This window comes from Dreissena polymorpha, chromosome 13, assembly GCF_020536995.1.
Source record: "Dreissena polymorpha isolate Duluth1 chromosome 13, UMN_Dpol_1.0, whole genome shotgun sequence".
Lineage (NCBI taxonomy): Eukaryota > Metazoa > Mollusca > Bivalvia > Myida > Dreissenidae > Dreissena > Dreissena polymorpha.
The window spans coordinates 44,430,137-44,456,271 of record NC_068367.1 but is presented as its reverse complement, the minus strand read 5'-3'; the positions used below and the strand labels follow the sequence as shown (position 1 = coordinate 44,456,271).

General features: G+C 35.3%; 1 protein-coding gene across 1 annotated transcript; it reads left to right on the top strand.

The window, feature by feature from the left end:
* The first annotated feature begins 2,559 nt into the window (after window positions 1-2,559).
* Window positions 2,560-25,637, top strand: LOC127856625 (carnosine N-methyltransferase-like). Its single transcript, XM_052392945.1, has 9 exons — window positions 2,560-2,686; window positions 11,829-11,936; window positions 12,868-12,955; window positions 13,932-14,110; window positions 16,473-16,613; window positions 18,476-18,654; window positions 22,424-22,537; window positions 23,970-24,073; window positions 25,161-25,637. Exons 1-9 carry the CDS (start codon window positions 2,571-2,573, stop codon window positions 25,260-25,262), a joined length of 1,131 nt encoding a protein of 376 aa, XP_052248905.1. The 5' UTR covers window positions 2,560-2,570; the 3' UTR covers window positions 25,263-25,637.
* Window positions 25,638-26,135: the final 498 nt, after the last annotated feature.

Genomic DNA, 26,135 nt, shown 5'->3' with positions numbered 1-26,135 from the left:
CAACTGGAATTTTGGCTAGAAAAAGTTTTCTTTAAACAAAAATTTCACAACGAAAAGTGTGGTCCCTATAAGCTGTTAACATTTAACACACATGCATTAAGCCCAGTTTTCTCAAAACAAAGTTCATTTATCATCCATAGAGAGACAATAATGTTCGATGGAGTTTCACAGTATCATTCTCTTCAAATCATTAATGGAGAGAGCTGTGCACTAAGCAGTATCAGTTTCCCTATGAAATAAAAAAAAACATGTTTGGCAGATGCAGACAGATTTACAGCTATTACTGAGATACCATCTGATGTAAATTGTAACACAGATGTAGAGCTTTGACAAAAAGTGATGTATTTATTTTGGATGCAAGGTTTTTGAAAGTCATAACATTTAAAGAAAACATGTTTCCTAGAATATAAAACACTGAATGTTATTTGCATGCTTTCATCTGTGAAGACATTGAAGACTATTGTACAGAAGTACTCAAAATTACAATTAAATATATTTGATAACACAAAAGATATTGGAATAAATACAGTTAGCCTTAGTGTATCTTACATAAGAGCTGATGGAAGACAAGCGCTTAGCTGTCCTTGCATTAAGAGTGTCCAAGTGTTTGTTACAATAGCATGTGCACTTTTGTCACCTGAGTATTCCCATAATTACTTAAATTTGAGATTAAATATTAAAAGACAATACTGAACTCATGGATTAAGGCCATTTTTCTTTGCACCTCAACTTGATAAGCGGAAAAAAACAGTAGTAACCGAGTTTGGAATGACACCAATTGTGTGCTTGTCCACACACTCTGATATCAAAGGCTGGACAAAACAAAACGAGCAATCTGTTCCTGATAAAAATAGACAAATACAACATGAAACATCTTTCCAAATCCTCAAAACAGTTGCCCAGTCTTCCTACCTATCATATCCTGTCTGTTAATTAAGTTTATCTGTGTCTTTATTTTGAGAAGTCATGATGTAAATATAAATATTTTGATAAATTATATTTCTGACATAATATGATAGAACTTTTGTTTCGTAAGAGTGGTGTGATTAACAAACTAAAAGCCAGTTTGCAACAAGTTCAGCTTTATTTGAAACAAGACATAAGTATGTGCATAAGATGTTTGGGACATTATAATTTGGACATATGACATAGGCATTACACACAACATGGCCTCACAACAGGGTGTGTTATGTTGTTTTTAAGGTGTATTTGAATGATATTATGATGTAAAAGCTGTTACATGCCACTATTTGAACATTGATCTTTACGTATGCCCATCATCTTTGAGCAATGGACAAAGGCGTTACACTTATTAGTTATTGTCTGCGAAAGCTCTGTGATGGCCATGTTTGACCTTTGACATTAAATATGGCCTTACCCATAGGGACTTTAGGGACACTGGTTTTTTTTTATAGATTTTTTTCCCATGTTTATGTAAAACTGACTGATGAATGACAAAGCAACAGTGCAAAACAACTCTGTTGGGCTCATATTTAACCATAGACCTTTATAATTATGCAAGAGACATGATTCTTACATGCGACAAACTTTCTGGATAAGGTGAAAAATTGTAGTGAATTAGTTAAAAAATGCATGATGATGTTACAGTCCTTGCAAGTCGTATAATGGTGTATAATGCCAACCTTTTTCTTTTACCCTTATGTGTGGTCTTGACCTTTGAGATTGGGACAAGAGACTGATATCCCATATATTGGTAGTTATTATTTGTGGTAAGCTATTTTTAAAACACATGTAAATTATCAAGATACATTTGGGACAAGCTAGGACGGATGCAGGTGCATACACATGAAGAAAATATCTGTAATATGCCTGGGTAAAAATCAGCTGTCTGATTGGCTCAATTGTAAGAACGAGGTGTGATTCTTTACATTGTTGGTTTGAACCCCACACCAGTTGGTTAAAAAAAAATATGTTGTAGATTGAAAAAGATTTAACACAAGTTGGCCGTGGCGTAGAGGATATGGTGTCCGCTAGTGACCAGGACGTCAAGGGTTCCATACCCACTGTGGGAGCCTTCTTTAGATCTTCCCCATAGACACCATGCAAGTACTGGTTCTAGGCCCAGGAAACGGAATCGAGAGCGTTTCAAATAAGCCCAAGGCTTGTTATGCAATCGAGCTAAAATAAATAGGTTTAAACTAAACTAAAAACATTTTACACAGGAATGCCAGAAGAACACAACAGGAATAATCTTGAATCATTGTGCATTACTGCAAAATGATAATTGGGCACATGGGTATCCTTGTAAATAGACAACTGGGGAATGGTTGTGTGTTTCTTCCCCCACCTTAATTGTTTCTTTATTAATGTGAATAATTTTTTTTGAAACAAAATAAGACTATTTTTAATTGTCACCATCCTGTCCGCTGATATATTATTTTGAAGCAATTTGTATTTTTAAAAAGTCCATAAATTGTTAATGCCAAAGACCTATAGTTATCTATAGGTCTTTGTTAATGCATATGGTAACAAATAATTGAGTTCCGCTATCTCGGGTGTTCTTAACTTGGACGAAAAATACACAAGCCCTGAGTTAGCTCCCTTTCAAAATGGATGCGCCCATGATCGACGATTCCGAAGTAGTTCACAACCACAAAGAAAAAGATGATGAACGACAAGAAAGGGAACATTTCGTCCGTATATTGAATTCTTTTAAAGCGTATAGGTTTGTGGCATCATTCTTATGTTCTTTTTTATAGTGAAGTATGCATTTATGTACAGTGGACCCAGTGCCTATATCAGTGCCAGTGGTCACCAGTTGCCCGGAAGTTGAAAATTGGCTAAAATACTGAAAAAATAAATCGGAATATTGTTTAATTTGATTATTCAACGTGGTTCCGATGGATTACAACCGCAAATATCCAAAATATTGTTCATTATCACAGATAAAATTGCTTTCTCAGAGCAAATGTGTTACGGATTCTGACAAAAAAGCAGCTTGAAATACCGCAATATCGTACGAATCCCTTATTTCGAGCATTACCTAATTTCAATCACTTTGTTAACATTAAGAACGTGGCTCTAGTGATGACGTCACACTTATGCGCTTCGAGCATTGTGTTTTACTAACATTATTACGGTTGAAAATAATTACAGACATGACTTAAATAAGGAAAAAACAGTTTAATTGCATTAAAAAATCTTACTTCAACTGAAATAACCCAAATGTATGCCTATTCTGTGTATTTGATACATGTATATTTTAAAGAAATTTCTTTTACTGTTTCCCAGATTCCCAGAAAATGTTGCATGGAACAATTTGTGCACGCACATCGCGAAAATAAACACACTTTCAGTGGGTAAACCCTGTCCCGATTGGATGATAATTTCATGAAATCTTTTAATAGTAACAAATATGCGGAAATTTGATTTGAACAAATTGTGAACGTTGTTATGTTTTCAATTCGTGAGCACATTTTCATGTCAATGTTGCTCAAAGAAGATTGACCGATAAAACAAAAACTTGTTAAATTGTAAAAATAAGTTATAAAAAAGTAAAATTAATCTTTCATTTTCTATAAATTTGTTTAGTGAATGGAATGTTTGAAGTTTTGTTTACCTCATGCCTATTGCAATCGAGTGCTCTTGCTTTTGGATGTGACGTCTCGACTCAAGGTAAACAATGCACGTAGTTGATGTAATTTGCGGGTGTGTATGAAACTATCGGCTTTGCATTGTTAAACACTCTGTTAATAAACAATTTGACATGGATTTAACAGGAATACATCGTTGATTGCAACATTGTTTGAATTTAAATATAGAAATTCTTTTACTTGTTTCCTTAACCGCTCAACTCAAAGTAATTGGAGGATACTACAACGTGAATACAGATGCCAACTGTAATGTTACAATTACTAGTATTATTTTTAGCTCATCTATTTTTTGAAAAAAAATTATGAGCTATTGTCATCACCTTGGCGTCGGCGTCCAGTTAAGTTTTGCGTTTAGGTCCACTTTTCTCAAAAAGTATCAATGCTATTGCATTCAAACTTGGTACACTTACTTACTATCATGAGGGGACTGGGCAGGCAAAGTTAGATAACTCTGGCGTGCATTTTGACAGAATTATGTGCCCTTTTTATACTTAGAAAATTGAAAATGTTGGTTAAGTTTTGCGTTTATGTCCACTTTTCTCAATAAGTATCAATGCTATTGCATTCAAACTTGGTACACTTACTTACTATCATGAGGGGACTGGGCAGGCAAAGTTAGATAACTCTGGCGTGCATTTTGACAGAATTATGTGCCCTTTTTATACTTAGAAAATTGAAAATTTTGGTTAAGTTTTGTGTTTAGGTCCATTTTATTCCTTAAGCATCAAAGCTATTGCTTTCATACTTGCAACACTTACTAACTATCATAAGGGGACTGTGCAGGCAAAGTAATGTAACTCTGACTGGCATTTTGACAGAATTATGTGCCCTTTTTATACTTAGAAAATTGAAAATTTGATTAAGTTTTGTGGTAGGTCCACTTTATTCCTACAGTATCAAAGCTATTGCTTTCATACTTGCAACACTTAAGAACTATCCTAAGGGGACCGTGCAGGCAAAGTTATGTAACTCTGACTGGCATTTGGACGGAATTATGGGCCCTTTATACTTAGAAAATTGAAAATTTGGTTAAGATTTATGTTTTGGTCCACTTTACCCCTAAAGTATCATAGATATTGCTTTCATACTTGGAACACTCACAAACTATCATAAGGGTACAGTAAAAGGACAAGTTGCATAACTCTGGTTGTCATTGTTACGGAATTATGGCCCTTTTTTGACTTAGTAACTTTTAATATATGGTTAAATTTTGTGTTTCGATCCACTTTACTTCTTAAGTATCAAGGCTATTGCTTTCAAACTTCAAATACTTTCATGCTTTCATGAGGTTACTGTACCTGGCAAGTTGAATTTTACCTTGACCTTTGAATGACCTTGACTCTCAAGGTCAAATTATTAAATTTTGCTAAAATTGCCATAACTTCTTTATTTATGATTAGATTTGATTGATACTTTGACGAAACTACTCTTACCTGACATACCACAATAGACTCCACCCAAACCATCCCCCGTGCCCTCCCCCCCCCTCCCCCTCCCCCCCCCCCCTAATTTTTTTTTTTTTTTTTTTTTTTTTTTTAAGATCATCTCACAAATGACCACCACACCCTCACACTATACCCCCACCTCCCCCCACCCACCCCCCCCCCCCAATTTTTTTTTTTGATTTTTTTTTTTTTTTTTTTTAAGATCATCTCACAAATTACCACCACACCCTCACACTATACCCCCCCCCCCATTTTTTTTTTTAAAAACGGTTATGTTTGAAATACCGTCAAACTATCGCACCCAAAAAATACCCCCCCCCCCCCCCCTCATCGCCCCCCCCCCCCCCCCTCCCCCCCGATTTTTTTTTTTTTTTTTTTTTTTTCGCTTTTTTGGAAGATAATGTAATAAATGTCCACAACCCCACACTATACACCCCTCTTCACTCCACCCCTCCCTCCTTTGTGATTGAAAATGAGAGTCCCTTCACCTTTAAAAAGAAAATAGATGAGCGGTCTGCACCCGCAAGGCGGTGCTCTTGTTAAGGGTTTATTATTGCATGAAGATCATAACAATAACATTAATATATCAAATATATATATATATATATTGAAGCAAATAAAGTCGAAATAAATCAGGATTCAGGCAAAAAAAAATTTGGTTGCTACTCATCAGTATCTTAGGGTTGGAAATAAAGCATTGAAAAATTTGAATTTAGTAAGAAGGGCCAGAGATCGGGATAAAGGTGCGCAGTGCGTTCTTTTCCCATTAAGACGAAAAACTGCGCATCATTTCTGTAATTCGATGCGCATCATTACACAATGCGATGCCCGTTGCATAATCTTATCCATGTATAAGAAAAACTACTCTTACACAAATTATTTGTTTGCTTTCTCGACTTATGAGATCATTCATGAAAAACAATCCAGGTAGATCGATCCCCGCGTTGTCGCGGTAATGTTTGCTAGTTGTTGTCTGTGTCATGAAAACTCTTTGATTTACAATGCAAAATGTCTTATTTAAACTGATGCAAACTAATTTAATCATATTTTCCAACTTTGCTTTTGCTTTATTTTGATAATTTAATCCAAAGTTTAATGTTAGCAAGTGTTTTACTGGAATTGTAAACATAGACACTAGTTCTCACGGCGATTGGGATTTTAGAAACAGAAAACAAAAAAAAATAAAAGTACTGCAATTTCTTTTTTTTCCTGTTATTTTTTTAAACAGACCATCTAAGAACATTAGGGAAAGACGCTGGCATCAGCATGCAATTACTTTTCTTGAAGTAGCTTGCCAAGTAGAACCGCGGTAAAAGGTTTATTTTACTCTAATGAAATGCCGGAGACATTCTAGCCATCAAATATAATGCATTGAGTTGTTTGTTTCGTATAGAAATACAAGTATTTAGTAACTTTTTTACAAAAATTAACATATTGAACTAACGTTAATCGAAGACACAATCTTCAAATATTTCATAAAACTTTCAGAAATAAAATTTTAAAATGATCATTGAAACAGATTGAAATCGACTTTCTGTCTATTATGCCGATAGGTCGAACTTCAAATTGTGCGCTGTTGCACACAACGGTTTCCCTTTAAGGTATTCCTTTCAATTTTCACCTTTCATGTATGTATACACAGAAACAAATCCACTTAAGGACGATATCTAAATATACTTAAGTTGAGGTAAAGTTCAATCTTGCAGGTAAAATGTCTCGAACATTTCACGGATAATCACTCGGAGAATATTTCAATATAAGGGCATTAAATCGTGCATAAACATAACAATAATATATTTTGCTGAACTTTTTAATAATACAAATCAATATTGTAAAACATTTGAACAAGTCTGATAACTAAGAACAGAAACTTTCCCCTATTTCCTTATGCTTAAACGAAACCATTATACAGAAGTAATTATAGTTGTGCGTTGACAAAGTAAGCATTCACATTACATAGTTTATATGGGCACTTCAACAACATCAACCACAATGAAACAACTGAACACTTTTAAACAGTTTCTGATAATATCTAATCAGTGATAATTTTTTTTAAACCGAATCGAACATTTCTAATCAATGGGTCGAACATTTCAAAACTAGATTTCAGCACTTACACCATCGGCAACAAATCGTCTCATGTGCTTGTTTTTGTGTTTAAAATGTCATTGCATATTGTTAGTTTAAAACTTAGTGAAAAAAACAACATTCGACATAACATACAGACACCGACCAATACACATGATTATGTGCAAAACAAAAAAAAATCATATGGATCTTTGCATTCAATGTATACGTTTGCAAAACAGTTTTGAAGTTGTACGCGACATCATATCTAAAAAGCCTCAATGATATGTTTTGATAAATATAAAGATGTAGCTTTAAAAAAAACACAAAACCTTGAAGTCTACTTTCGAAATGTTCGATACCCGCTGCTGTTTTATGCATTATAAATGCTCACTAAAAAATTATCCTCAATGAAATACATGAACACTCAATATTCAAACAACAGTTAATAAACTGCATGCCATATAAAAACCTTCAGACACCAAGGTAGTGCAGAAATCAACTGTAATCGGCTTGAAAAAATTTGATAAAGATCGGATGAAAACTATTTGATTTAGAGAGAGTAAACACTGTTGTAAGCCCGTCGCTCACCTGCACACATGTGTTCGAATGGTATGACCCATTTTAACTTGGGTATAAAACAAGGCACTGCCTCTTCTTATGTCTGTGTATTTGTAATGTTAAAAAGCTTCTTTTGTTTCTCTTTTTTTCGCTCTGTTTCGGACAATTCCGAAGACGGTATGTTACTTTTTCTTCTTCTTTCTCTCTCTTTTTTAAGTACCCCGCATAGTCCTTCTCTTTTAATCTCTTCCTAGTATAGTCCTGTAGTCCTGGCAAATGTCAACCCTAGAATTCACCGTGGTCAACTGAAAAAAATAAACCAGACAATCATTTTCAGAAAATCGGCAAACGTTGAAAAATATATCAACTGTTCCGCTTATACTTTTTAAATGATTTAATCAGGACAAACATGCTTGCAAGAATACCAAATTGTCGCAAAATAAGCTAAGCTAAGATGTGGAAATTATTCAAAAGAATTAGACACCGGCAATGCAATAAGTGACCCTGTCACCTAGTTTTTAACCTTGCATGACCCATGTTCGACCTTGACCCAAAAAGCATAAAGATACAACTTCTGACTAAGTTTGAATGAATAATATTCGAAAAATTTTGAAACCATGGTTAATGGCTAATCAGCACCGTGACCTAGTTTTTGACATAACATGACCCACATTCTATGTTGACCTAGATATCATCGATACACACCTTTGGTCAAATGTGATGAAGATCGGATGAAAACTATTTGATTTAAAGAGAAAACAGTACAAAACACTGTGATGGAAAAGGCCCGTCGACCGCCGCAGGCACCTGAACACCAAGTGTGTTCCAATGGTATGACCCATTTTAACTTGGGTATAAAACAAGGCACAATAATAAAGGCAAAGTCTTCCCTGTTGACTTGATGCATAATTTATGATGATAGTACTATGGAGTCTTAAATAATCGCTATTAGATGCAAAGGAAATGTGCGATACACCTTTGACATGTACGAGACCGTTGTATCAATGTTTTTCTGTGTAGAATATAATTTGAATTGTAAATATATTTCCGATATTTAAACCGTTTTACCATATACTAACAATTTCTATGCAAGGAAAACTGAAAAATGTACAGATTCATTAAAATCTGCCAGAAAGCTAGAGATATAAAATTGTTTATAACAGTGGTATTTGGTACAAGTTTAAACTAGCATAGTTTTGTTTTAAACTTAATCATTTTTTTTCAATCTTCCTGATGCGAATACTTAAAAATTAAATAGAAATCACAATGTGTACGATATATATTATTACTATCTGAATTTTGTTGAACATGGAGGCACAAAGTTGAATGAAATGTTCGATACCAAATGTCTCGGACATTTCACAGGTTATTTTACGGACAATGAAAGTATTTCTGTCCAAAAAACATTTGTATCATATTGATTAAATATCAATAATTCAAATTGCAAAACATGATCAAACTTCAAACAATCAATTTCATATATCAGACAAAAATGTTAAACAACTTACCACTTATTTTCAATACACCTTCCCGGGCGTCTTCATACAAATATAGCAGAGATAAAAAACCTTGTTATTCCAGGAACATGTGGAATAGCGATGACGTCATATCATTTCACGTATTTTTTAAATTATGACATCAGCTACTTGAATTACAAGTTTTCGTATCGGACATTTCAGTCTCGGACATTTCTTGCACACTTATTTCTTTTCTTAAACTGAATTCTTTTCCGGACATCTATGTCTTTTCTGGTTATAAATGCTTGTTATGTCAAGCCATTTTAAAAGAGATAAAACATTAACCATACACTTATTGACAACGAATAGAATTGTCGTATCGGACATTTCAGATTTAGGTAATTAAGACACCTGAACTCACTTTCTAGTGTATAATTATGATTTTTAATGGTAATAAGCAAAGTGAAACTTAAAGTGTCATATGATGCATTTCTTAGAGCTGCCAAACAAAATCGGATATGTTTCATGTGGGTATAAACGTTCTTTCAAGTAGCTCTGGAATATGTGGTCTCGGACATTTCATATGTTTTCTATGTTTAACGACATTAAACAGCGTGCGTGTTCAACTAGATATTTACTAACTTTTTACTTGTTTTGCGATTGGCAGGCTCCAAAGACCCGACTCTTACTAAAAATATTGGAAACTCGTTATTTTTTTACAGCCATAATGTCAGAGTAAGCATGTAAAAAGAGAGCTTTCCTCCGACGACAGTCTCGAACATTTAATTTTTGTATCATTTATACTTATTTAAGGCAATGTTAGTATCACCGACAACTTCTTTTGTAGTTTTTCTTATTGATATAAAAGATACAAAATATTTGACAAGAAAGTTGGCCTGTCAAAAGAATTATTTCAAGCTGTAGCCATTGAAAACTAAAATCCCAATTCCCGTGAGAATGAGTGAGAGTCAGTTCAAATCTTTCAAAAATTTGCACTTTGTGTTCTCGCCTACAATATTGGCTTCCTTTGTCTAGCAATCAACATTGGGAACCAATCGTGTGTTTGTTCCTCAATGGCAATTGTCCAATTTAATAATAGCTCATGCATAGCTCCGCCTTCAAATCTTTTGCAGAGAACGGAGGTGGTGTTTAACGGTTAATTGAGCAAGTGTTTTATGCAAGTTGAGTTCCGATATGCAGAAATTACTCAGCCCTAAGCATTGAAACGACAAATACATTTATCAATCATTTTTCGAGATATACCGATTAGTTCCAATTTACAAACTTTCTGTATAATTCCTAACTATGCCTTTGGCGTAAGCCCGTGTTTTCAAAATTCCTAAACACTTATATTGTAAATAATGGCAGTGTTTTATTGGATTATTACAGTGCTCAAGCTAAGTATTATTTATACTAATTATCAAATTGCAAGGTAAAACTATTTTTGTCTACCATAATATCGGGTTTGTTTAATATAATTAACATGTTAAACAATATAGTTGCGTCACAGACTTGGAAATAAATTTGATGGGGTCGCAATTTTACTGACACTGCTTTTCCTATTGTCTGTAATTTTAACCCAAAATAAATCTTGAGAAGTGCCCATTTATTATTGCAAAGTGCCCATTCAACTTTGTAAGTGCCCATTGTTGTTTTCATATATGGGGAAGTAATCTCTTCAGGGAAAAAAATATCCCGATCTCTGAAGGGCTTTAAATACATTTAACTTTCTAAAGGAAGCATTGCTTTGGAAAAAGTTATTGCGATTTGTTGTAAAACAGCATGTGGCATTTGGCTTGTTTCCTTAATGCAGAGAACCAGAAAACAGGAAGCAAAACAAACTAGAGAAAAACATTGTATTTTTGGGGTGAAAAAACATATAATGAAAAAACTGATCGCTGCAAAATAATAACTTTTGTATTTGTGTGTGAAGTACACATATAAATGCAATATAGCATTTGTCAAGTGGTCTAGGATTTTGCATTGCAAACATAGAAGACTCGGAAAGAACAATTTTGAGTCTCATAGATATGTCTATATGTATGTCAGAAAAATGATACAATTAGTGGTCATCATCCGCAGCTGCGTGGTGGGCTTTTGTCTGTATCATTTACATTGTGTACATGGAGTTGATGATAAGGTTTTGTGTGTGTTCTATACTGTAATTTATATGTCGAGTATGGAAGGAAAAACAAAATAATGATCGTAAGTGTAATCAATTATTTCCACAACATTGCTCAAAAAGGTTACTACATGTAATGCAACACAGTTGTTAAACTTAGTAGAACCAGAACATATACATACAGTCATAATCTTTATCATTACATGACGAAAACAAGTCCAGTATTAAAATTACAAACTTTTAAATGAGAATCACAAATAACATCATACATGTATGACCCTAGTAAACATCCTTAATTACTGTAGCAGATTTTTTTTTGAAGTCATAACAGTTACAAAACAACTGTTGTGCATTTCAAAGTTAATTAAAGTGACCTAATTATGCTGCAAGATCAACAAAATCAAGTGATGCACTTTGTTCAGGACTAAGTTGAATTATTATTTTTTGTAAATAAAAAGAACATATGTGTGATAAAAGAACATATTATAGTAAAGAGAAGTGTTCACACCTCTACAAAACTGAAATGATGTGATCTAAGCTATATTGATGTTAATATTTTCAGAGTATTTTCACTCAGCCGTATTACAGACTCCCTGAGGCATTATGACGGGCTACCAAATCACCACAAACAGCTTATACCACACTTCCTAAAGCACATGGAAACTGTTCAGTATGTATATAATTATAAAGGTAACACTATGAGGTTAAAAGTTAAATTTGGACATAAAACAGCTAGAAAATTCCTTTCTAAGCCATAACTTTACAGCTCCTTTGACTGTAATTGTGTCATTCATTAGGCTTTTTTAAGATAACTTAACACATATAAAAACCATGAGGGGACGGCATTTTGTATGAAACAATCCTCCCTACCTCAAAGGTCAAAATCAAATTTTGAGGTCAAAAGTCAATTTTGGTCGTAAAAAAGCTTGAGCATTCTTTTTCTCAGCCATAACATTGCCATATATTGAGGGACTTTAAAATAACTCGTTGCAAATGGTGTTCATTTCATAAGGATGTGTTGCATGTTAAACTCATCTCCCTTAACTGCAAAGGTCAAGGTCACACTTCAAAGACCAAATTTGTCAATGAAAATTCCTTATACGGACTGTAAAGTTGTCATTTATCATCCATGCTTTATGAACATATGTCTTGTTTATTTAGGTCTATACTAATGTTCTTTTACTCACTTTTATGCCTTCTACCAAGTCAAATCTTCAACAATCGCTTTTCATGAACTCAGGTGAGTGCATAAGGATCATTATGGCCCCCTTGTTTTTGTTCCCTATCGGTTTCACCGGAGGGGACTTATTGTTTGCACTCTGTGAGTCTGTCTGTCACATTTTTCTGGATCCTGCGATAACTTTAAAAGTTTTTCATATTTTTTCATGAAACTTAAAACATGGATAGATTGCAATATGGACATTATGCACGTCATTTCATTTTTTTCCTACGTCTAAAATTCTGGTTGCTATAACCAAAAAAAATAAATTCTGACAATGATGGAGCAGGTAGGGGACATATATTGCTTTGCAATAGGCTTGTTACTAGTAATCATTATGGATGATACTAGTAAATATTAAATAACATGCCAATTTTTGTAGGTCATGTGTGGAACAGAACAGCCGGATAATCAAGCTGATCACCCAAGATGCTGAGCACATCTTCGAGAATCAACAGAATATGTCGAATGTAGGACCATACAGAAATTGAACTGCTATTGTCTTAATCCTTTACCACTCATACACATTTTCACCCATTTTCATCTGAGAAAATCAAATAAAATATGTGCGAGTTTCAATTTTTTTTATTTCAAACCCGAAGATACTGATAAGAAGCTAACAGCATAAAACATGAACGGTTTTATGCTGGATGCATATAACCAGATTTACTTGGCTTCAAAGTGGGAAAGAATTAAAGAAACAACAAACATGTCAAATGAAAATATATAATATTTTAAATGATTCACAATTTGTAAAACATTGATGGAGTATGATGAAAAAAAAAAAAATAATCTAGCCAATATGCCATTCTTTGCAAACAAAAGACATGTTTGCAGCGGATAGCCTGTTAATGAGATTTTGAATATATCACTGTATCATGTAACCAATGATATCTGTCTGCCTGATTATTCATCTGTCCATCGACAAAAAATTGTTCAATGTAGCACTCTCACACTTTCCGAAGTAAAACTAACGGTATTCAGTTATTGATGTTGTATATTGAATATGTGTAAGTCTGTTACATGACATAGAGTTGTACAATATAAAAAATATTATGGAAACTGCCTTCATATTAAATTGAAAACTTTTTATCATGCGGTATTATAACGTTTGACAAAATTATGCAAAAATATAACATAAATTTAAAAAGGACTACAAAGCATTGAAGCAGTGGTCTGTGAAACCGGGCTTAATGCATGTGACTTAATTGTCGTCTCATCTTAGCCTGTGCAGTCAACATAGCTTATCTGGGATGACACTTTCCACTTTTATGGTATATTTTGTTAAAAGATGTTTCTTCTAAGCAAGAATTCAGTTTAAGCGGAAAGTGTTATCTCTGAATAGCCTGTGCAGACTTCACGGGCTTATTTGGGATGACACTTTACTGACATACATTAAGTCCAGTTTTCCCAGAACCAGACTCATATTTATAAATCTGTGCGCAGGCTGGTGAGGAGGAGCCAGACTCCAAGTCCACGCTGCCACGCCTGTCTGACATGGAGAAGGTGAAGTCCACACTAAAGCAGTTTGTGCGTGACTGGAGTGACCAGGGTCAGCACGAGCGGGCCGTGTGCTACGATCCTGTCATAGCCGAGGTGGTGAAGAGATTTCCAGCAGACAACTGGTAGGTTTTTGAAATGAGTCGCGTTCTGAGAAAACTGGGCATAATGCATGTGCGTAAAAAGTCGTCCCAGATTAGCCTGTGCAGTCCAGTTTTATCAGAATGTGACTCAAATAGTTTTTGTTTTTATGCTGCCCTTTGATTGAAGAAGCACTTGTCAAGGGTCAACGGTCACATTCAACCATAAAACAGCTTGTTTCTGACATAGGGGGATTTTTGGGGCATCTGTGCCCTATGGGGATGTCTTTTTATGCCCCCCTTTGAAGAAGAGGGGGTATATTGTTTTGCACATGTCGGTCGGTCCATCCGTCAGTCTGTCCACCAGATGGTTTCCGGATGATAACTCAAGAACGCTTAGGCCTAGGATCATGAAACTTCATAGGTACATTGATCATGACTGGCAGATGACCCCTATTGATTTTCAGGTCACTAGGTCAAAGGTCAAGGTCACAGTGACTCGAAATAGTAAAATGGTTTCCGGATGATAACTCAAGAATGCTTAGGCCTAGGATCATGAAACTTCATAGGAACATTGATCATGACTGGCAGATACCCCTATTGATTTTCAGGTCAAAGGTCAAGGTCACAGTGACTCGAAACAGTAAAATGGGTTCCTGATGATAACTGAAGAATAATTAGGCCTAAGATCATGAAACTTCATAGGAACATTGATCATGACTTGCAGATTACCCCTATTGATTTTCAGGTCACTAGGTCAAAGGTCAAGGTCACAGTGACTCGAAACAGTAAAATGGTTTCCTGATGATAACTGAAGAATTATTGGGCCTAGGATCATGAAATTTCATAGGTACATTGATCATGACTGGCAGATGACCCCTATTGATTTTCAGGTCACTAGGTCAAAGGTCAAGGTCACAGTGACAAAAAACGTATTCACACAATGGCTGCCACTACAACTGACAGCCCATATGGGGGGCATGCATGTTTTACAAACAGCCCTTGTTTACGTATTAAATTTCATGTTAAACTGTTTTTGTGTGGATTGCAACATAAAAAAATATGCAAATAAATTGTTTATTGATCGGAAAACAGCTTAAATTGAAAATTAATTTACTTTATGTTTATATGATTTATATTTTTATGCCCCCCTTCGAAGAAGAGGGGGTATATTGCTTTGCTCATGTCAGTCTGTCGGTCCGTCGGTCTGTCGGTCGGTCTGTCGGTCGGTCTGTCTGTCGGTCCGTCCACCAGGTGGTTGTCAGACGATAACTCAAGAACGCTTGGGCCTAGGATCATGAAACTTCATAGGTACATTGATCATGACTTGCAGATGACCCCTATTGATTTTGTGGTCACTAGGTCAAAGGTCAAGGTCACGGTGACCCGAAATAGTAAAATGGTTTTTGAATGATAACTCAAGAACACATACGCCTAGGATCATGAAACTTCATGGGTAGATTGATCATGACTTGCAGATGACCCCTATTGATTTTGAGGTCACTAGGTCAAAGGTCAAGGTCACGGTGACCCGAAATAGTAAAATGGTTTCCGGATGATAACTCAAGAACGCATACGCCTAGGATCATGAAACTTCATGGGTAGATTGATCATGACTCGCAGATGACCCCTATTGATTTTGAGGTCACTAGGTCAAAGGTGAAGGTCACTGTGACCCGAAATAGTAAAATGGTTTTCGGATGATATCTCAAGAACGCATATGCCTAGGCTCATGAAACTTCATCGGTAGATTGATCATGACTTGCAGATGACCCCTATTGATTTTGAGGTCACCAGTCACGATGACTCGAAATAGTAAAATGATTTTCGGATAATAACTCAAGAACGCTTTTGCCTAGGATCATGACACTTCATAGGTACATTGATTGTGACCCGCAGATGACCCCTATTGATTTTCAGGTCACTAGGTCAAAGGTCAAGGTCACAGTAACAAAAAACATATTCACACAATGGCTGTCACTACAACGGAGGGCCCATATGGGGGGCATGCATGTTTTACAAACAGCCCTTGTGCTTTTATGTATTGCTGCTATTATACATTTCATTATGATTTTCAAAGTCATGTATTCCATTAGTGTGAATTGTTTGTTTTGAATCAAGAAAATAGCTAGTGAAGTGTGCATGTATTGTAGGATTATAAAATACAAAACAACTGCTTTTAAAATGTTTTCAATGGATGTTGATTAAAATAATATTTCAGCCTTACAACGTGGAAGATCTGATTTTTTTTTATGATAATTGATCAAGTCACCATAGTATTGTATCCATTTTCAGCAGTTTTCCATGTGGTACTATTGCTTGCACATGTCACTTTGTACTTTATTTTTAAGTATTCTGTGCCTGACTTCTCTCCCTTGCTTTATTTAGATAATTACGTCCCTTGCAGTGAAACATCACAAGTAAATATACTAGTACCAGGAGCTGGTTTAGGTCGCCTGGCTTTCGAGTTTGCACGACGAGGCTACAGCTGTCAGGGAAATGAATTTAGCCTGTTCATGCTATTTTCATCCAACTTTGTTCTTAACAAGTAAGTTTTCATAATGAGTAATGTGTTTATATTATTGTTGCAAGTAAAATCTTTATGTCTGCAGAAGAATGGGAAATAATTAATTGTGCAAGAAATTTTTATGCCCCTGGATCGAATGATCGGGGGTATATTGTTTTTGGCCTGTCTGTCTGTCTGTCATTCTGTCACTCTGTCATTCTGTCCCAAAACTTTAACCTTGGTTAAAGTTTTGCGATAACTTTTGCAATACTGAAGATAGCAACTTGATATTTGGCATGCATGTGTATCTCATGGAGCTGCACATTTTGAGTGGTGAAAGGTCAAGGTCAACCTTCAAGGTCAAAGGTCAAATATATGGCTTCAAACTGGCGCAATAGGGGGCATTGTGTTTCTGACAAACACATCTCTTGTTTGTTTGATGATTAGTTATAAGTATCAATTGCAGCTTCAATGAGCATAAAGTAAGCTGTTTTGATAACCTTATGTCCGTCAGCATGCAACCTGAGTTGTGTGTCATCAACTTTGAAGTCATTATTGCACTTGAGGCTGCATCCAATCTTCTTAGGCCTTTCTCAGAATGTTTATTGTAAAAAATAACTAGGCATCTTTTAACTCAAGTTCACTTGGTCAGAATGTTTATCTCTTCAATATCTAGGCCCAGTTTGAATCTGGTTTAAGCACATGTAAAAAACTAGGTCAGCAAGTCAAATCTTAGAAATAAATTTTTGTACCACTGTATAGGCCATATTTATGATTCAATATTGATGACAATGGGTCAGAATTTGGGTTTGAATGTGGGTCACTTGCTTTGCAAATGTTGATCACCTGATAAAATCTTCAAACAGTCTGGCTTCCTGAATAGCAAAAAATATATGCATGTTTAAACAAAATGTGTCAGACAACATCTGATAAATTTCTGTGTCAGACCGCAGTTTGCTAGACCAAAAAATATATGTTTGGGAATATTGTAGAAACCTTTAAAAATGGTCATTTTTTAACCACATTTTGTGACATGTTTTTCATCAAAAAATTATGGTACCAGTTGTTTAATGGCCACTATTTAAGCCCCATATTGAGTTATAACAGAAAATAAAAAATGTTCTCTTAAAAAGGAACAGTGCAAGGAAATATTACCACAGTAAAACAGCTTTGTATGGCCTATGTTGTGTTGAAACTATAACCCAGTAATATACTTACAGTAATTTTTGCTCCAAATTTCTGCCTTCACAAGGCTGTTTCTCAATGGCAAAAAACAACATTTTTTCCAAAAATCTATCAAAATGTTTCCCCCAAAAGCCAAACTTTTAGGCATATGTAAGGATATTAACTCAACATTATCTTGAATGTAAGAAAAAATTAAGAAGTACTTTATTGTATGACACAAACAATGCAATAAAACATGTACTTATTAGCAAATGGAATACTGTAATTTATTATCATATTAATAATGTTAATTTTTCCAAATGTCATGATTTATCGCGCTATATTTTCCAATTCAAAAGGCACAGACTGTAAAATATGAACCAAAATGTGTCGCGTTCTGAGAAAACTGGTCGCAGTCCGCACAGGCTAATCAGGGACGACACTTTCCGCTTTTATGGTATTTTTCGTTTAAAGACAGACAGACATTTTATTTGACTTGCACAATGTACATTGTCAACAACACATGTGGTTGGTATTGATATATGTCAACATGTATATGCCCAGAAAACAAGTGTTAAAGGAAGTCCCTTCTTACCAAAAATCTTGTTAAGGCGGAAAGTGTCGTCCCTGATTAGCCTGTGCGGACTGCATAGGCTAATCTGGGACGACACTTTAGGCACATGCATTATGCCCAGTTTTCTCAGAACACAACACAAATTATCATTGACTCAAATACACAGGTGCAAAGAGGTGAACTGTCACACCCTGTACCCCTGGGTCCATCAGTGGACGAACAACGTGCGCAACGCAGACCAGACAGCGCCCATCACGTTTCCTGACGTGGACACCTCAGAAATCCCAGAGGATGCAAGCTTCTCTATGGCGGCCGGCGATTTCCTCGAGGTGTACCAGGATCCAGGTATAGGGGCGGGATTCTCTTGAATTATATCCCCCGCATGGAGGGTTTTTATAGTCAAGAAAAATTAGGTCATCGGGTCAAATCTAAGCAAACTTTCTTTACTTACCACTCAAGCAGCCAAATTTTTCATCCAAACTTGATTAATATTACTTTGAATTTTTTTAATTTTTAGCGAGGCTGTTTTTTAAGAAAACCCGAGGTATTGTCATAGCCTGCTCGTCGTCCGCCGGCATCGTGCTAAAACCTTTTAGCCTAAAATCAAAGTGCTTCCACCTACAACTTTGAAACTTCATATGTAGATGCACCTTGTTGGGTTCTACACGCCACACCCATTTTGGTTCACTAGGTCAAAGGTCAAGGTCACTGACCTCTAAAAAAAAATAATTTCTGACAAGCTTTCACAGCCGAGCGTGGTACCCGTTATGCGGTGCTCTTGTTTGTATTAAGAGTGTTAGCATTTATTTACCTCGTCTATGGTATGTGTAGGTCGAGGCCATCCTGCTCCATACCGTACAAAATATTATGTCTTAGTAGCACAAATATGAGTTAATATTTCCAGAGATGTTTACTTTGGATATATAGACATTGTAAAAATCATGCCACAAGAATTCATTGTATTACAATAAAATTATATGCACAAATAACACATATCATTGTTAACTATCTAGTAGGTTAATAAAGAATAACTTGCTGTTGTAAAGATGTAATACAAAAATTTAAAAAGGGTAGAAAAAAGTATGCAAGGTTTTGAATTTTTATTTATTCTGATTTTGAATATGCGTCCAAAAACTCATTCACCACATCAAATCTTACAAAAGCTTTGTTACCTCTCGAATGGCCACATTAATTAGAGTTTATGCATGTCTCAGAAATAGGTCGCTGGGTCAACTATTAGAAAAACTGTGTTACCACTCTAGAAGCCACATGTATGACTTAATCTCAATGAAAAATGTCCGAATTTTAATCTTGACAATGTATAGCCTATATTGGACTTTGTTCATATGTGTCAAAAAATAGGTCACATGGTCATCAGAAAAACTGCATGCCACTCTAGAAGCCACGTTTATGACTCATTATAACATGACCTACGCTCCAGGAGTGAAATAACGTAATGCTCGATTTTGTTTATTACACGGGTGTTATTATACCAGTTATATAACTGTGAAATGATGTCTTTTTTTTTGACAAAATGACATCATTATTCTAGCAAATTTCTTCAGTTAAACTCTTTTACAATGTGAATAAACGGTCAAAAGAGCATAAAATAAAATGAAAATTTGTTGGTCATGTTATAAATAGAATCTTAGATTCGTGGTCATTTTGTATTTAATTTATTAAACTCGTCATCTAAATAAAGATAAAAACTTGGCAAGCCTTGTTTTTATTAGCTCACCTGAGCACAACGTGCTCATGGTGAGCTTTTGTGATCGCTTTTTGTCCGTTGTCCGTTGTGCAGCGTCAACATTTGCCTTGTTAACTCTCTAGAGGCCACATTTATTGTCCAATCTTCATTAAATTTGGTCAGAAGATTGGTTTCAATGATATCGTGGATGAGTTCAAAAATGGTAACGTTTGCTTGAAAAACATGGCTACCAAGGAGCGGGGCATTTTTCCTTATATGGCTATATATGGCTATAGTAAAATCTTGTTAACACTCTAGAGGCCACATTTATTGTCCAATCTTCATGAAACTTGGTCAGAAGATTCATCCCAATATAATCTTGGACGAGTTCGAAAATGATGCCGGTTGGTTGAAAAACATGGCCGCAAGGGGGCGGGTCATTTTTCCTTATATGGGTAAAGTAAAACCTTGTTAACACTCTAGAGGCCACATTTGTTGTCCAATCTTGATGAAATATGGTCAGAAGATTTGTCTTAATGATATCTTGGATGAGTTCGAAAATGGTCACGTTTGCTTAAAAAACATGGCCGCCAAGGGGCGGGGCATTTTTCCTTAAATGGCTATATAAGGCTATAGTAAAACCTTGTGAACACTCTAGAGGCCACATTTATAGTCTGATCTTCATGAAACTGGGTCAGAAGATTCATCCCAATAATATCTTGGACGAGTTAAAAAATGATGCCGGTTGGTTGAAAAACATGGCCACCAACGGGGCGGGGCTATTTTCCTTATATGGCTATTGTAAAACCTTGTTAACACTCTAGAGGTCACATTTATTTTCTGATCGTCATGAAACTTGGTCAGAAGATTTTAAGATTTTTCCCAATGATATCTTAAATGAGTTCAAACATGGTTTTGGTAGCTTTAAAAACATGGCCGCCAGGGGCGGGGCATTTTTCCTTATATGGCTATATATGGCTATAGTAAAACCTTGATAACACTCTAGAGGCCACATTTATTGTTCAATCTTCATGAAATTTGGTCAGAAAATTGGTCTCAATGATATCTTGGATGAGTTCGAAAATAATTATGTTTGCTTGACAAAAATGGCTTCCAAGGGGTGGGGCATTTTTCCTTTTATGGGTGTAGTAAAATCTTGCTAACACTCTAGAGGCCACATTTACTGTCCGATCTTCATGAAACTTGGTAAGAAGATTCATCCCGATAATATCTTGGAAGAGTTTTAAAATGATGCCGGTTGGTTAAAAAACATGGCTGCCAGGGGGCAGGGCATTTTTCCTTATATGGCTATAGTAAAAACCTTGTTAACACTCTAGAGGCCACATTTATTTTCTGATCTTCGTGAAACTTGGTCAGAAGATTTGTCCCAATAATATCTTGTTATCTCAGGTGAGCAACTTTGGGCCTTTCAGGCCCTCTTGTGTTTATTTAGATGACTTGTTTAATAAATTCAATACAAAACGACCACTCATGCAAGATCCTATATTTCTTAACTTGGCAAGAATGTGTTACAATATAACCAAGCCAAGTTTGAATCTGGGTCAAGAGGGGTCAAAAACTTGCTCATGAGGTCAAGGTTTAGGAAAACCATATAATTCAACAAGAAGCTACATTTATGACTTAATCTTGATTATAATGTTTATCTTGAAAATATCAATGCCATGTTTAATTTTGGGTCAAGTGGGTTCATGCTTGGCAGCCAGGTCACTTTTCGACAATCGTCATGCATCTTTTAATCATGTGAGTGCTGAATGTTCATCATAGCCCACTTGTTAGCTGGTCAGCTTCAAATTTTCAAAATGATTTTGGGTCCAGATAATTTAATTGCTTTAGTGCCAATCCAGAGTAGGGAAGATTGAATTCTAGCCTGTCCACATAACTTGCGAGGTAACTGATCATGAAATGCCATTTTCCCCCCTTAAGTCTGATTTGAGTTTGGTGATTGTAAATACCTGGCATAAGTAATTTTCTTAGAATGGCTATGCTTGGTCAGGTAAGAACAGTCTTGGTAGGTTAACTTACTGCCATGTTTTGACTGATGAAGTGATACAACAACAACAAATTTAAACAGACACACTTGTGTACAATAAAGAATCTATAAAGAAGTGCATTATAGTCTTACCTATTGTTTACTTTTGGACAATTAGGTTTTATTTCCAAAATTTCATAAAATCGTGTTTTATTTAATGGATGATGTGAAATGATGGGAAGAAAATAATTTATGTATGCTAATTAGCCCTTGATGTATATTCTATCTTTACAGATGAATTTTTCAGAGAGTGTTTCCTCGTTTATTGTTTAACAATAAGGTGTCATTTGATATATTTCACAAGTCAGACATAATTTGATGCACATTGTATTTTAATGGCCAAATGTGCACAGTCTATAAATGTATGTATGTTTTAGAGATGTTTGACTGTGTAGCCACTGTGTTCTTCATTGACACTGCTCACAACATTATTGCCTATGTGGAGAAGATCTACGAAATCTTGAAGACTGGCGGGTACTGGGTAAACCTAGGTACTTTCATTGAATTAAACCTTGTTCTGGAAAAACTGGGCTTTATGTATAAGTGTGAAGTGTCATCCCAGATTAGCCTGTGAAGTCACTTAATGAATTAAGCCCAGATTTCCCCTAACAAGGCTCAATTTATAACTTGACCAGCCTAAGAAGTAGAATGTTATTAACCTTAGTTGAATTAGTTTTTCTTTGTTGCACGAAAAGCGTGGGTGACACTGTTAACCTGTTAAAGGGGCCTTTTCACAGATTTGGGAATGCATTGAAGTTTGTCATGAAATGCTCTATATTGCTAAATGTAAACATTGGATCTAAAAAGCTCCAGTAAAAAATCAGGAATAAAATTTAAAAAAGAAAAAAAAAGTAACCCTCAACAGGGCTCGAACCTCTGACCCCTGGAGTCCTGGAGTAAAAGTCTACCACTTAGACCAATCGCCATCCGTGCTCATACAATGAAGAATGTATGGTATACTTTATATAAGCAATCCTCATAGTTTCACAAAATATAACGACAACAGTAGAACTATCCAAATTATTCAATCGTTTCGCATTGCAACGCTTTATAATTTTAGGTTTTAAAATGGTCAAATGATGCATATTATGGCTATTTTAGAGTATGGTAAATGTTCAGTTTTACTGTTTCGCACAAATATCATAACTGCAACGAAAATTTGCGAATCTGAAACAACTTTTTTTAATTTTGTCAATTTACCAAAACGTGAAAAGGCCCCTTTAAGGGGGTAAGAACCAGAACTTGATGGTGTAGGAAATTCAAAGAATGCGCCCCATGTGTACCTTAAGATGTTTGCTATGGAGTTTAAGGGTTTTGCGGGATGGAATGAGTGGGGAGACCAGATCAAATTAAAAACTGATTATTTCTGTGCATTAGTTGATGGTTACCATAAAACTTGCAGACAATTTTATTTTTGTCATGGCCGTTTGATTAGCTGCATACAAAAGTAGAACTTCATTTCCCATGACTATACTATTAAAAACGTAGAAAGAACAAACAACTGCATCATAGTTTTGGACCGATTAGCGCCAGACACCTTGATCACTACACCATAACAACTATGAGACAACTGCTTATTATCATTCATGCAAAAATCTTTAAAGAAATAATAATAAGTTAGATAATGTTAAATACTGTTAAATTCTGTAGATAAAAAGCATTATTGCATGAATAGAGCAGATCTTCATTATGTTTCACATGGCACATAATACATGATACATATACTGTTACAGCAGGTGAGCATATAGTTAACAAATATTTATTTCACAAAAGAATAGTTCCAAAAAATAAGCAACAAAGTAATAATTTGGGGAAAGTGATCAGAAGGTTTACATTTCGATTCCTGGCTTTATTTGATGTTTGGTCGACACTCATTTGACAGCAATTGATTATGCATGAGAGTAAAACTAAATACATCTTCAGGGCCACTGTTGTACCACTATGCTGATATGCCCAATGAGGTGTCCATAGAACTGGCCTGGGAGGATGTGAGAAATGTGATAGAGAAGATTGGATTCGTATTTGAGGTAAGACCTGCTACCAGTGGTGTAATTGCTTTGGCTTATCTTATTGTTTAATTACAATCTATTGCTGAATTATTATTCATATAACTTCTGCAGTTATGAATAACTTCTGCAGTTAAAGTGTGTGCAGCCCAAATGTCTTTTGTCCCAAGATGCTTTTCTTTTTATATTTTTATGACACTGTAAAAATGAAAGTGTTCCAAATAGGTTTGGCGTTTAAGCTGCAAGCATATCTAAATACGCAATAATTTTGTGAGGATTGCACACATTCTTTGCCTGTTTGGTCTCAATTTGATTTAACACTAACTAAAAAATGTACAATGTCAGATTGGCTGTTCATCTGTCTGTCTGTCTGTGCACACATATTTGTCTGTAGGAGTTCCGCTACACTTATCAATGTACACCATTCAAACTTGCATGGACTGTTCCATATGATATTAGATTATGCATAAATGATTTGTATCATTCTGCGTTAACAAGTACAAAAGTGATGCCCCTTTTTCAAGTTAGAATTCAATAACATTATTTTGTAACTATAGACTTTATAGGCAAAAATATATGCCACAATTAATGGGTCAGATTATATGGACCTTTAAAGGAAAAAAAAGAAAACATTCACACAATAATTGTGGGGTCAAAAGTGGCCCCATTTTTCACTGTTACAACTTGCTACGTATTTCATGTACTTTGTTTTAGTTCAGTTTAAACCTATTTATTTTAGCTTTATTGCTTTTAAATTACTTACTTATTTGAAACCCTCCCGAGTCTGTTTCCTGGGCCTAAAACCAGTACTTGGTGTCTTTCTGGGAGATGTAAAGAATGCCCCCACAGTGGGGATCGAACATGTGACTTCCCTGTCGCTAGGCGGATACCAACGTATAATTCACGCAGGATAATTAGGCTTGGGGAGGGGAGGGGGGGGGGTGATCCTTCACTTCTGTGACAAGGTGTGGTAAAGCTTAATACTTTAATGGGCTTATATCCATTCATAATGTTTAAACATTACATAAGAACTTAAGTGACTGTTTTGTTAGATTGTAATACAACTTTTACATGAATGTCTCACAATTATTTTGTTTCACTATATCAGATGGAAAAGTTGAACGTTAAGTCCACGTACACCCAGAACACGCATTCCATGCTCACCTACACTTACGACAGTGTCATGTTTGTCTGCAGAAAACCATCATGATGTGCACTCAGCAAGAAACAAGAAACCTCTGCGTTAAATGTTAGGCCTTGCAATTCTTTTTGTAAACCCTAAGCAGGTTTATATTTTTTTTGCTTGAAATTTTGAAAGTTTGCAATGAATTTGCACTGTAATGGTCATCTTCATATGCACTTTCTTTGCAGCTTGTCTGCATACATTTGGCCGTAACTGTTCCATTAAAAGGGGCCGTTTCACAGATTTTGGCAGATATTGAAGTTTGTCATTAAATGCTTATATTGATAAATGTAAAAATTGTATTTAAAAAGCTTCAGTAAAAAACAAGAATAAAATTTAAAAAAAAAAAAAATTAAAAAAAGGTGGTAACCCTAAACTGGGTTCGAACCACTGATCCCTGGAGTTCTGGAGTAAAAGTCTACCGCTTAGATCTTTCTGCCATCCGTGCTCATACAATGAGGAATGTATTTTATATTTTATATAAGCAATCCTCGTAGTTTCACAAAATGTAACAACAACAACAGAACTTTCCAAATTATTCAATCGTTTCGCGTTGCAAGGCTTTATAATTTTCAGGTTTTTGAATCGTCAAAAGATGCGTATACATGTAATGGATATTTAAGAGCATAGTAAATGTTTCTGTTTCCTCACAAATATCTTAACTAAAACAAAAATTGTGAATCTGAAACAACTTTTTTAAATTTTGTAAATTTACCAAATCGTGAAAAGGCCCCTTTAATTGCATGACTCTATGTGAATATATGGGACATACATATTCTGACAAACTAAGCATATCTCTAATTTTCAGATTTCTCAGAGTTGAGGGTTTTTTTGCCCCCGGATTGAATGATCGGGGGTATATTGTTTTTGGCCTGTCTGTCTTTCTGTCTGTCATTCCGT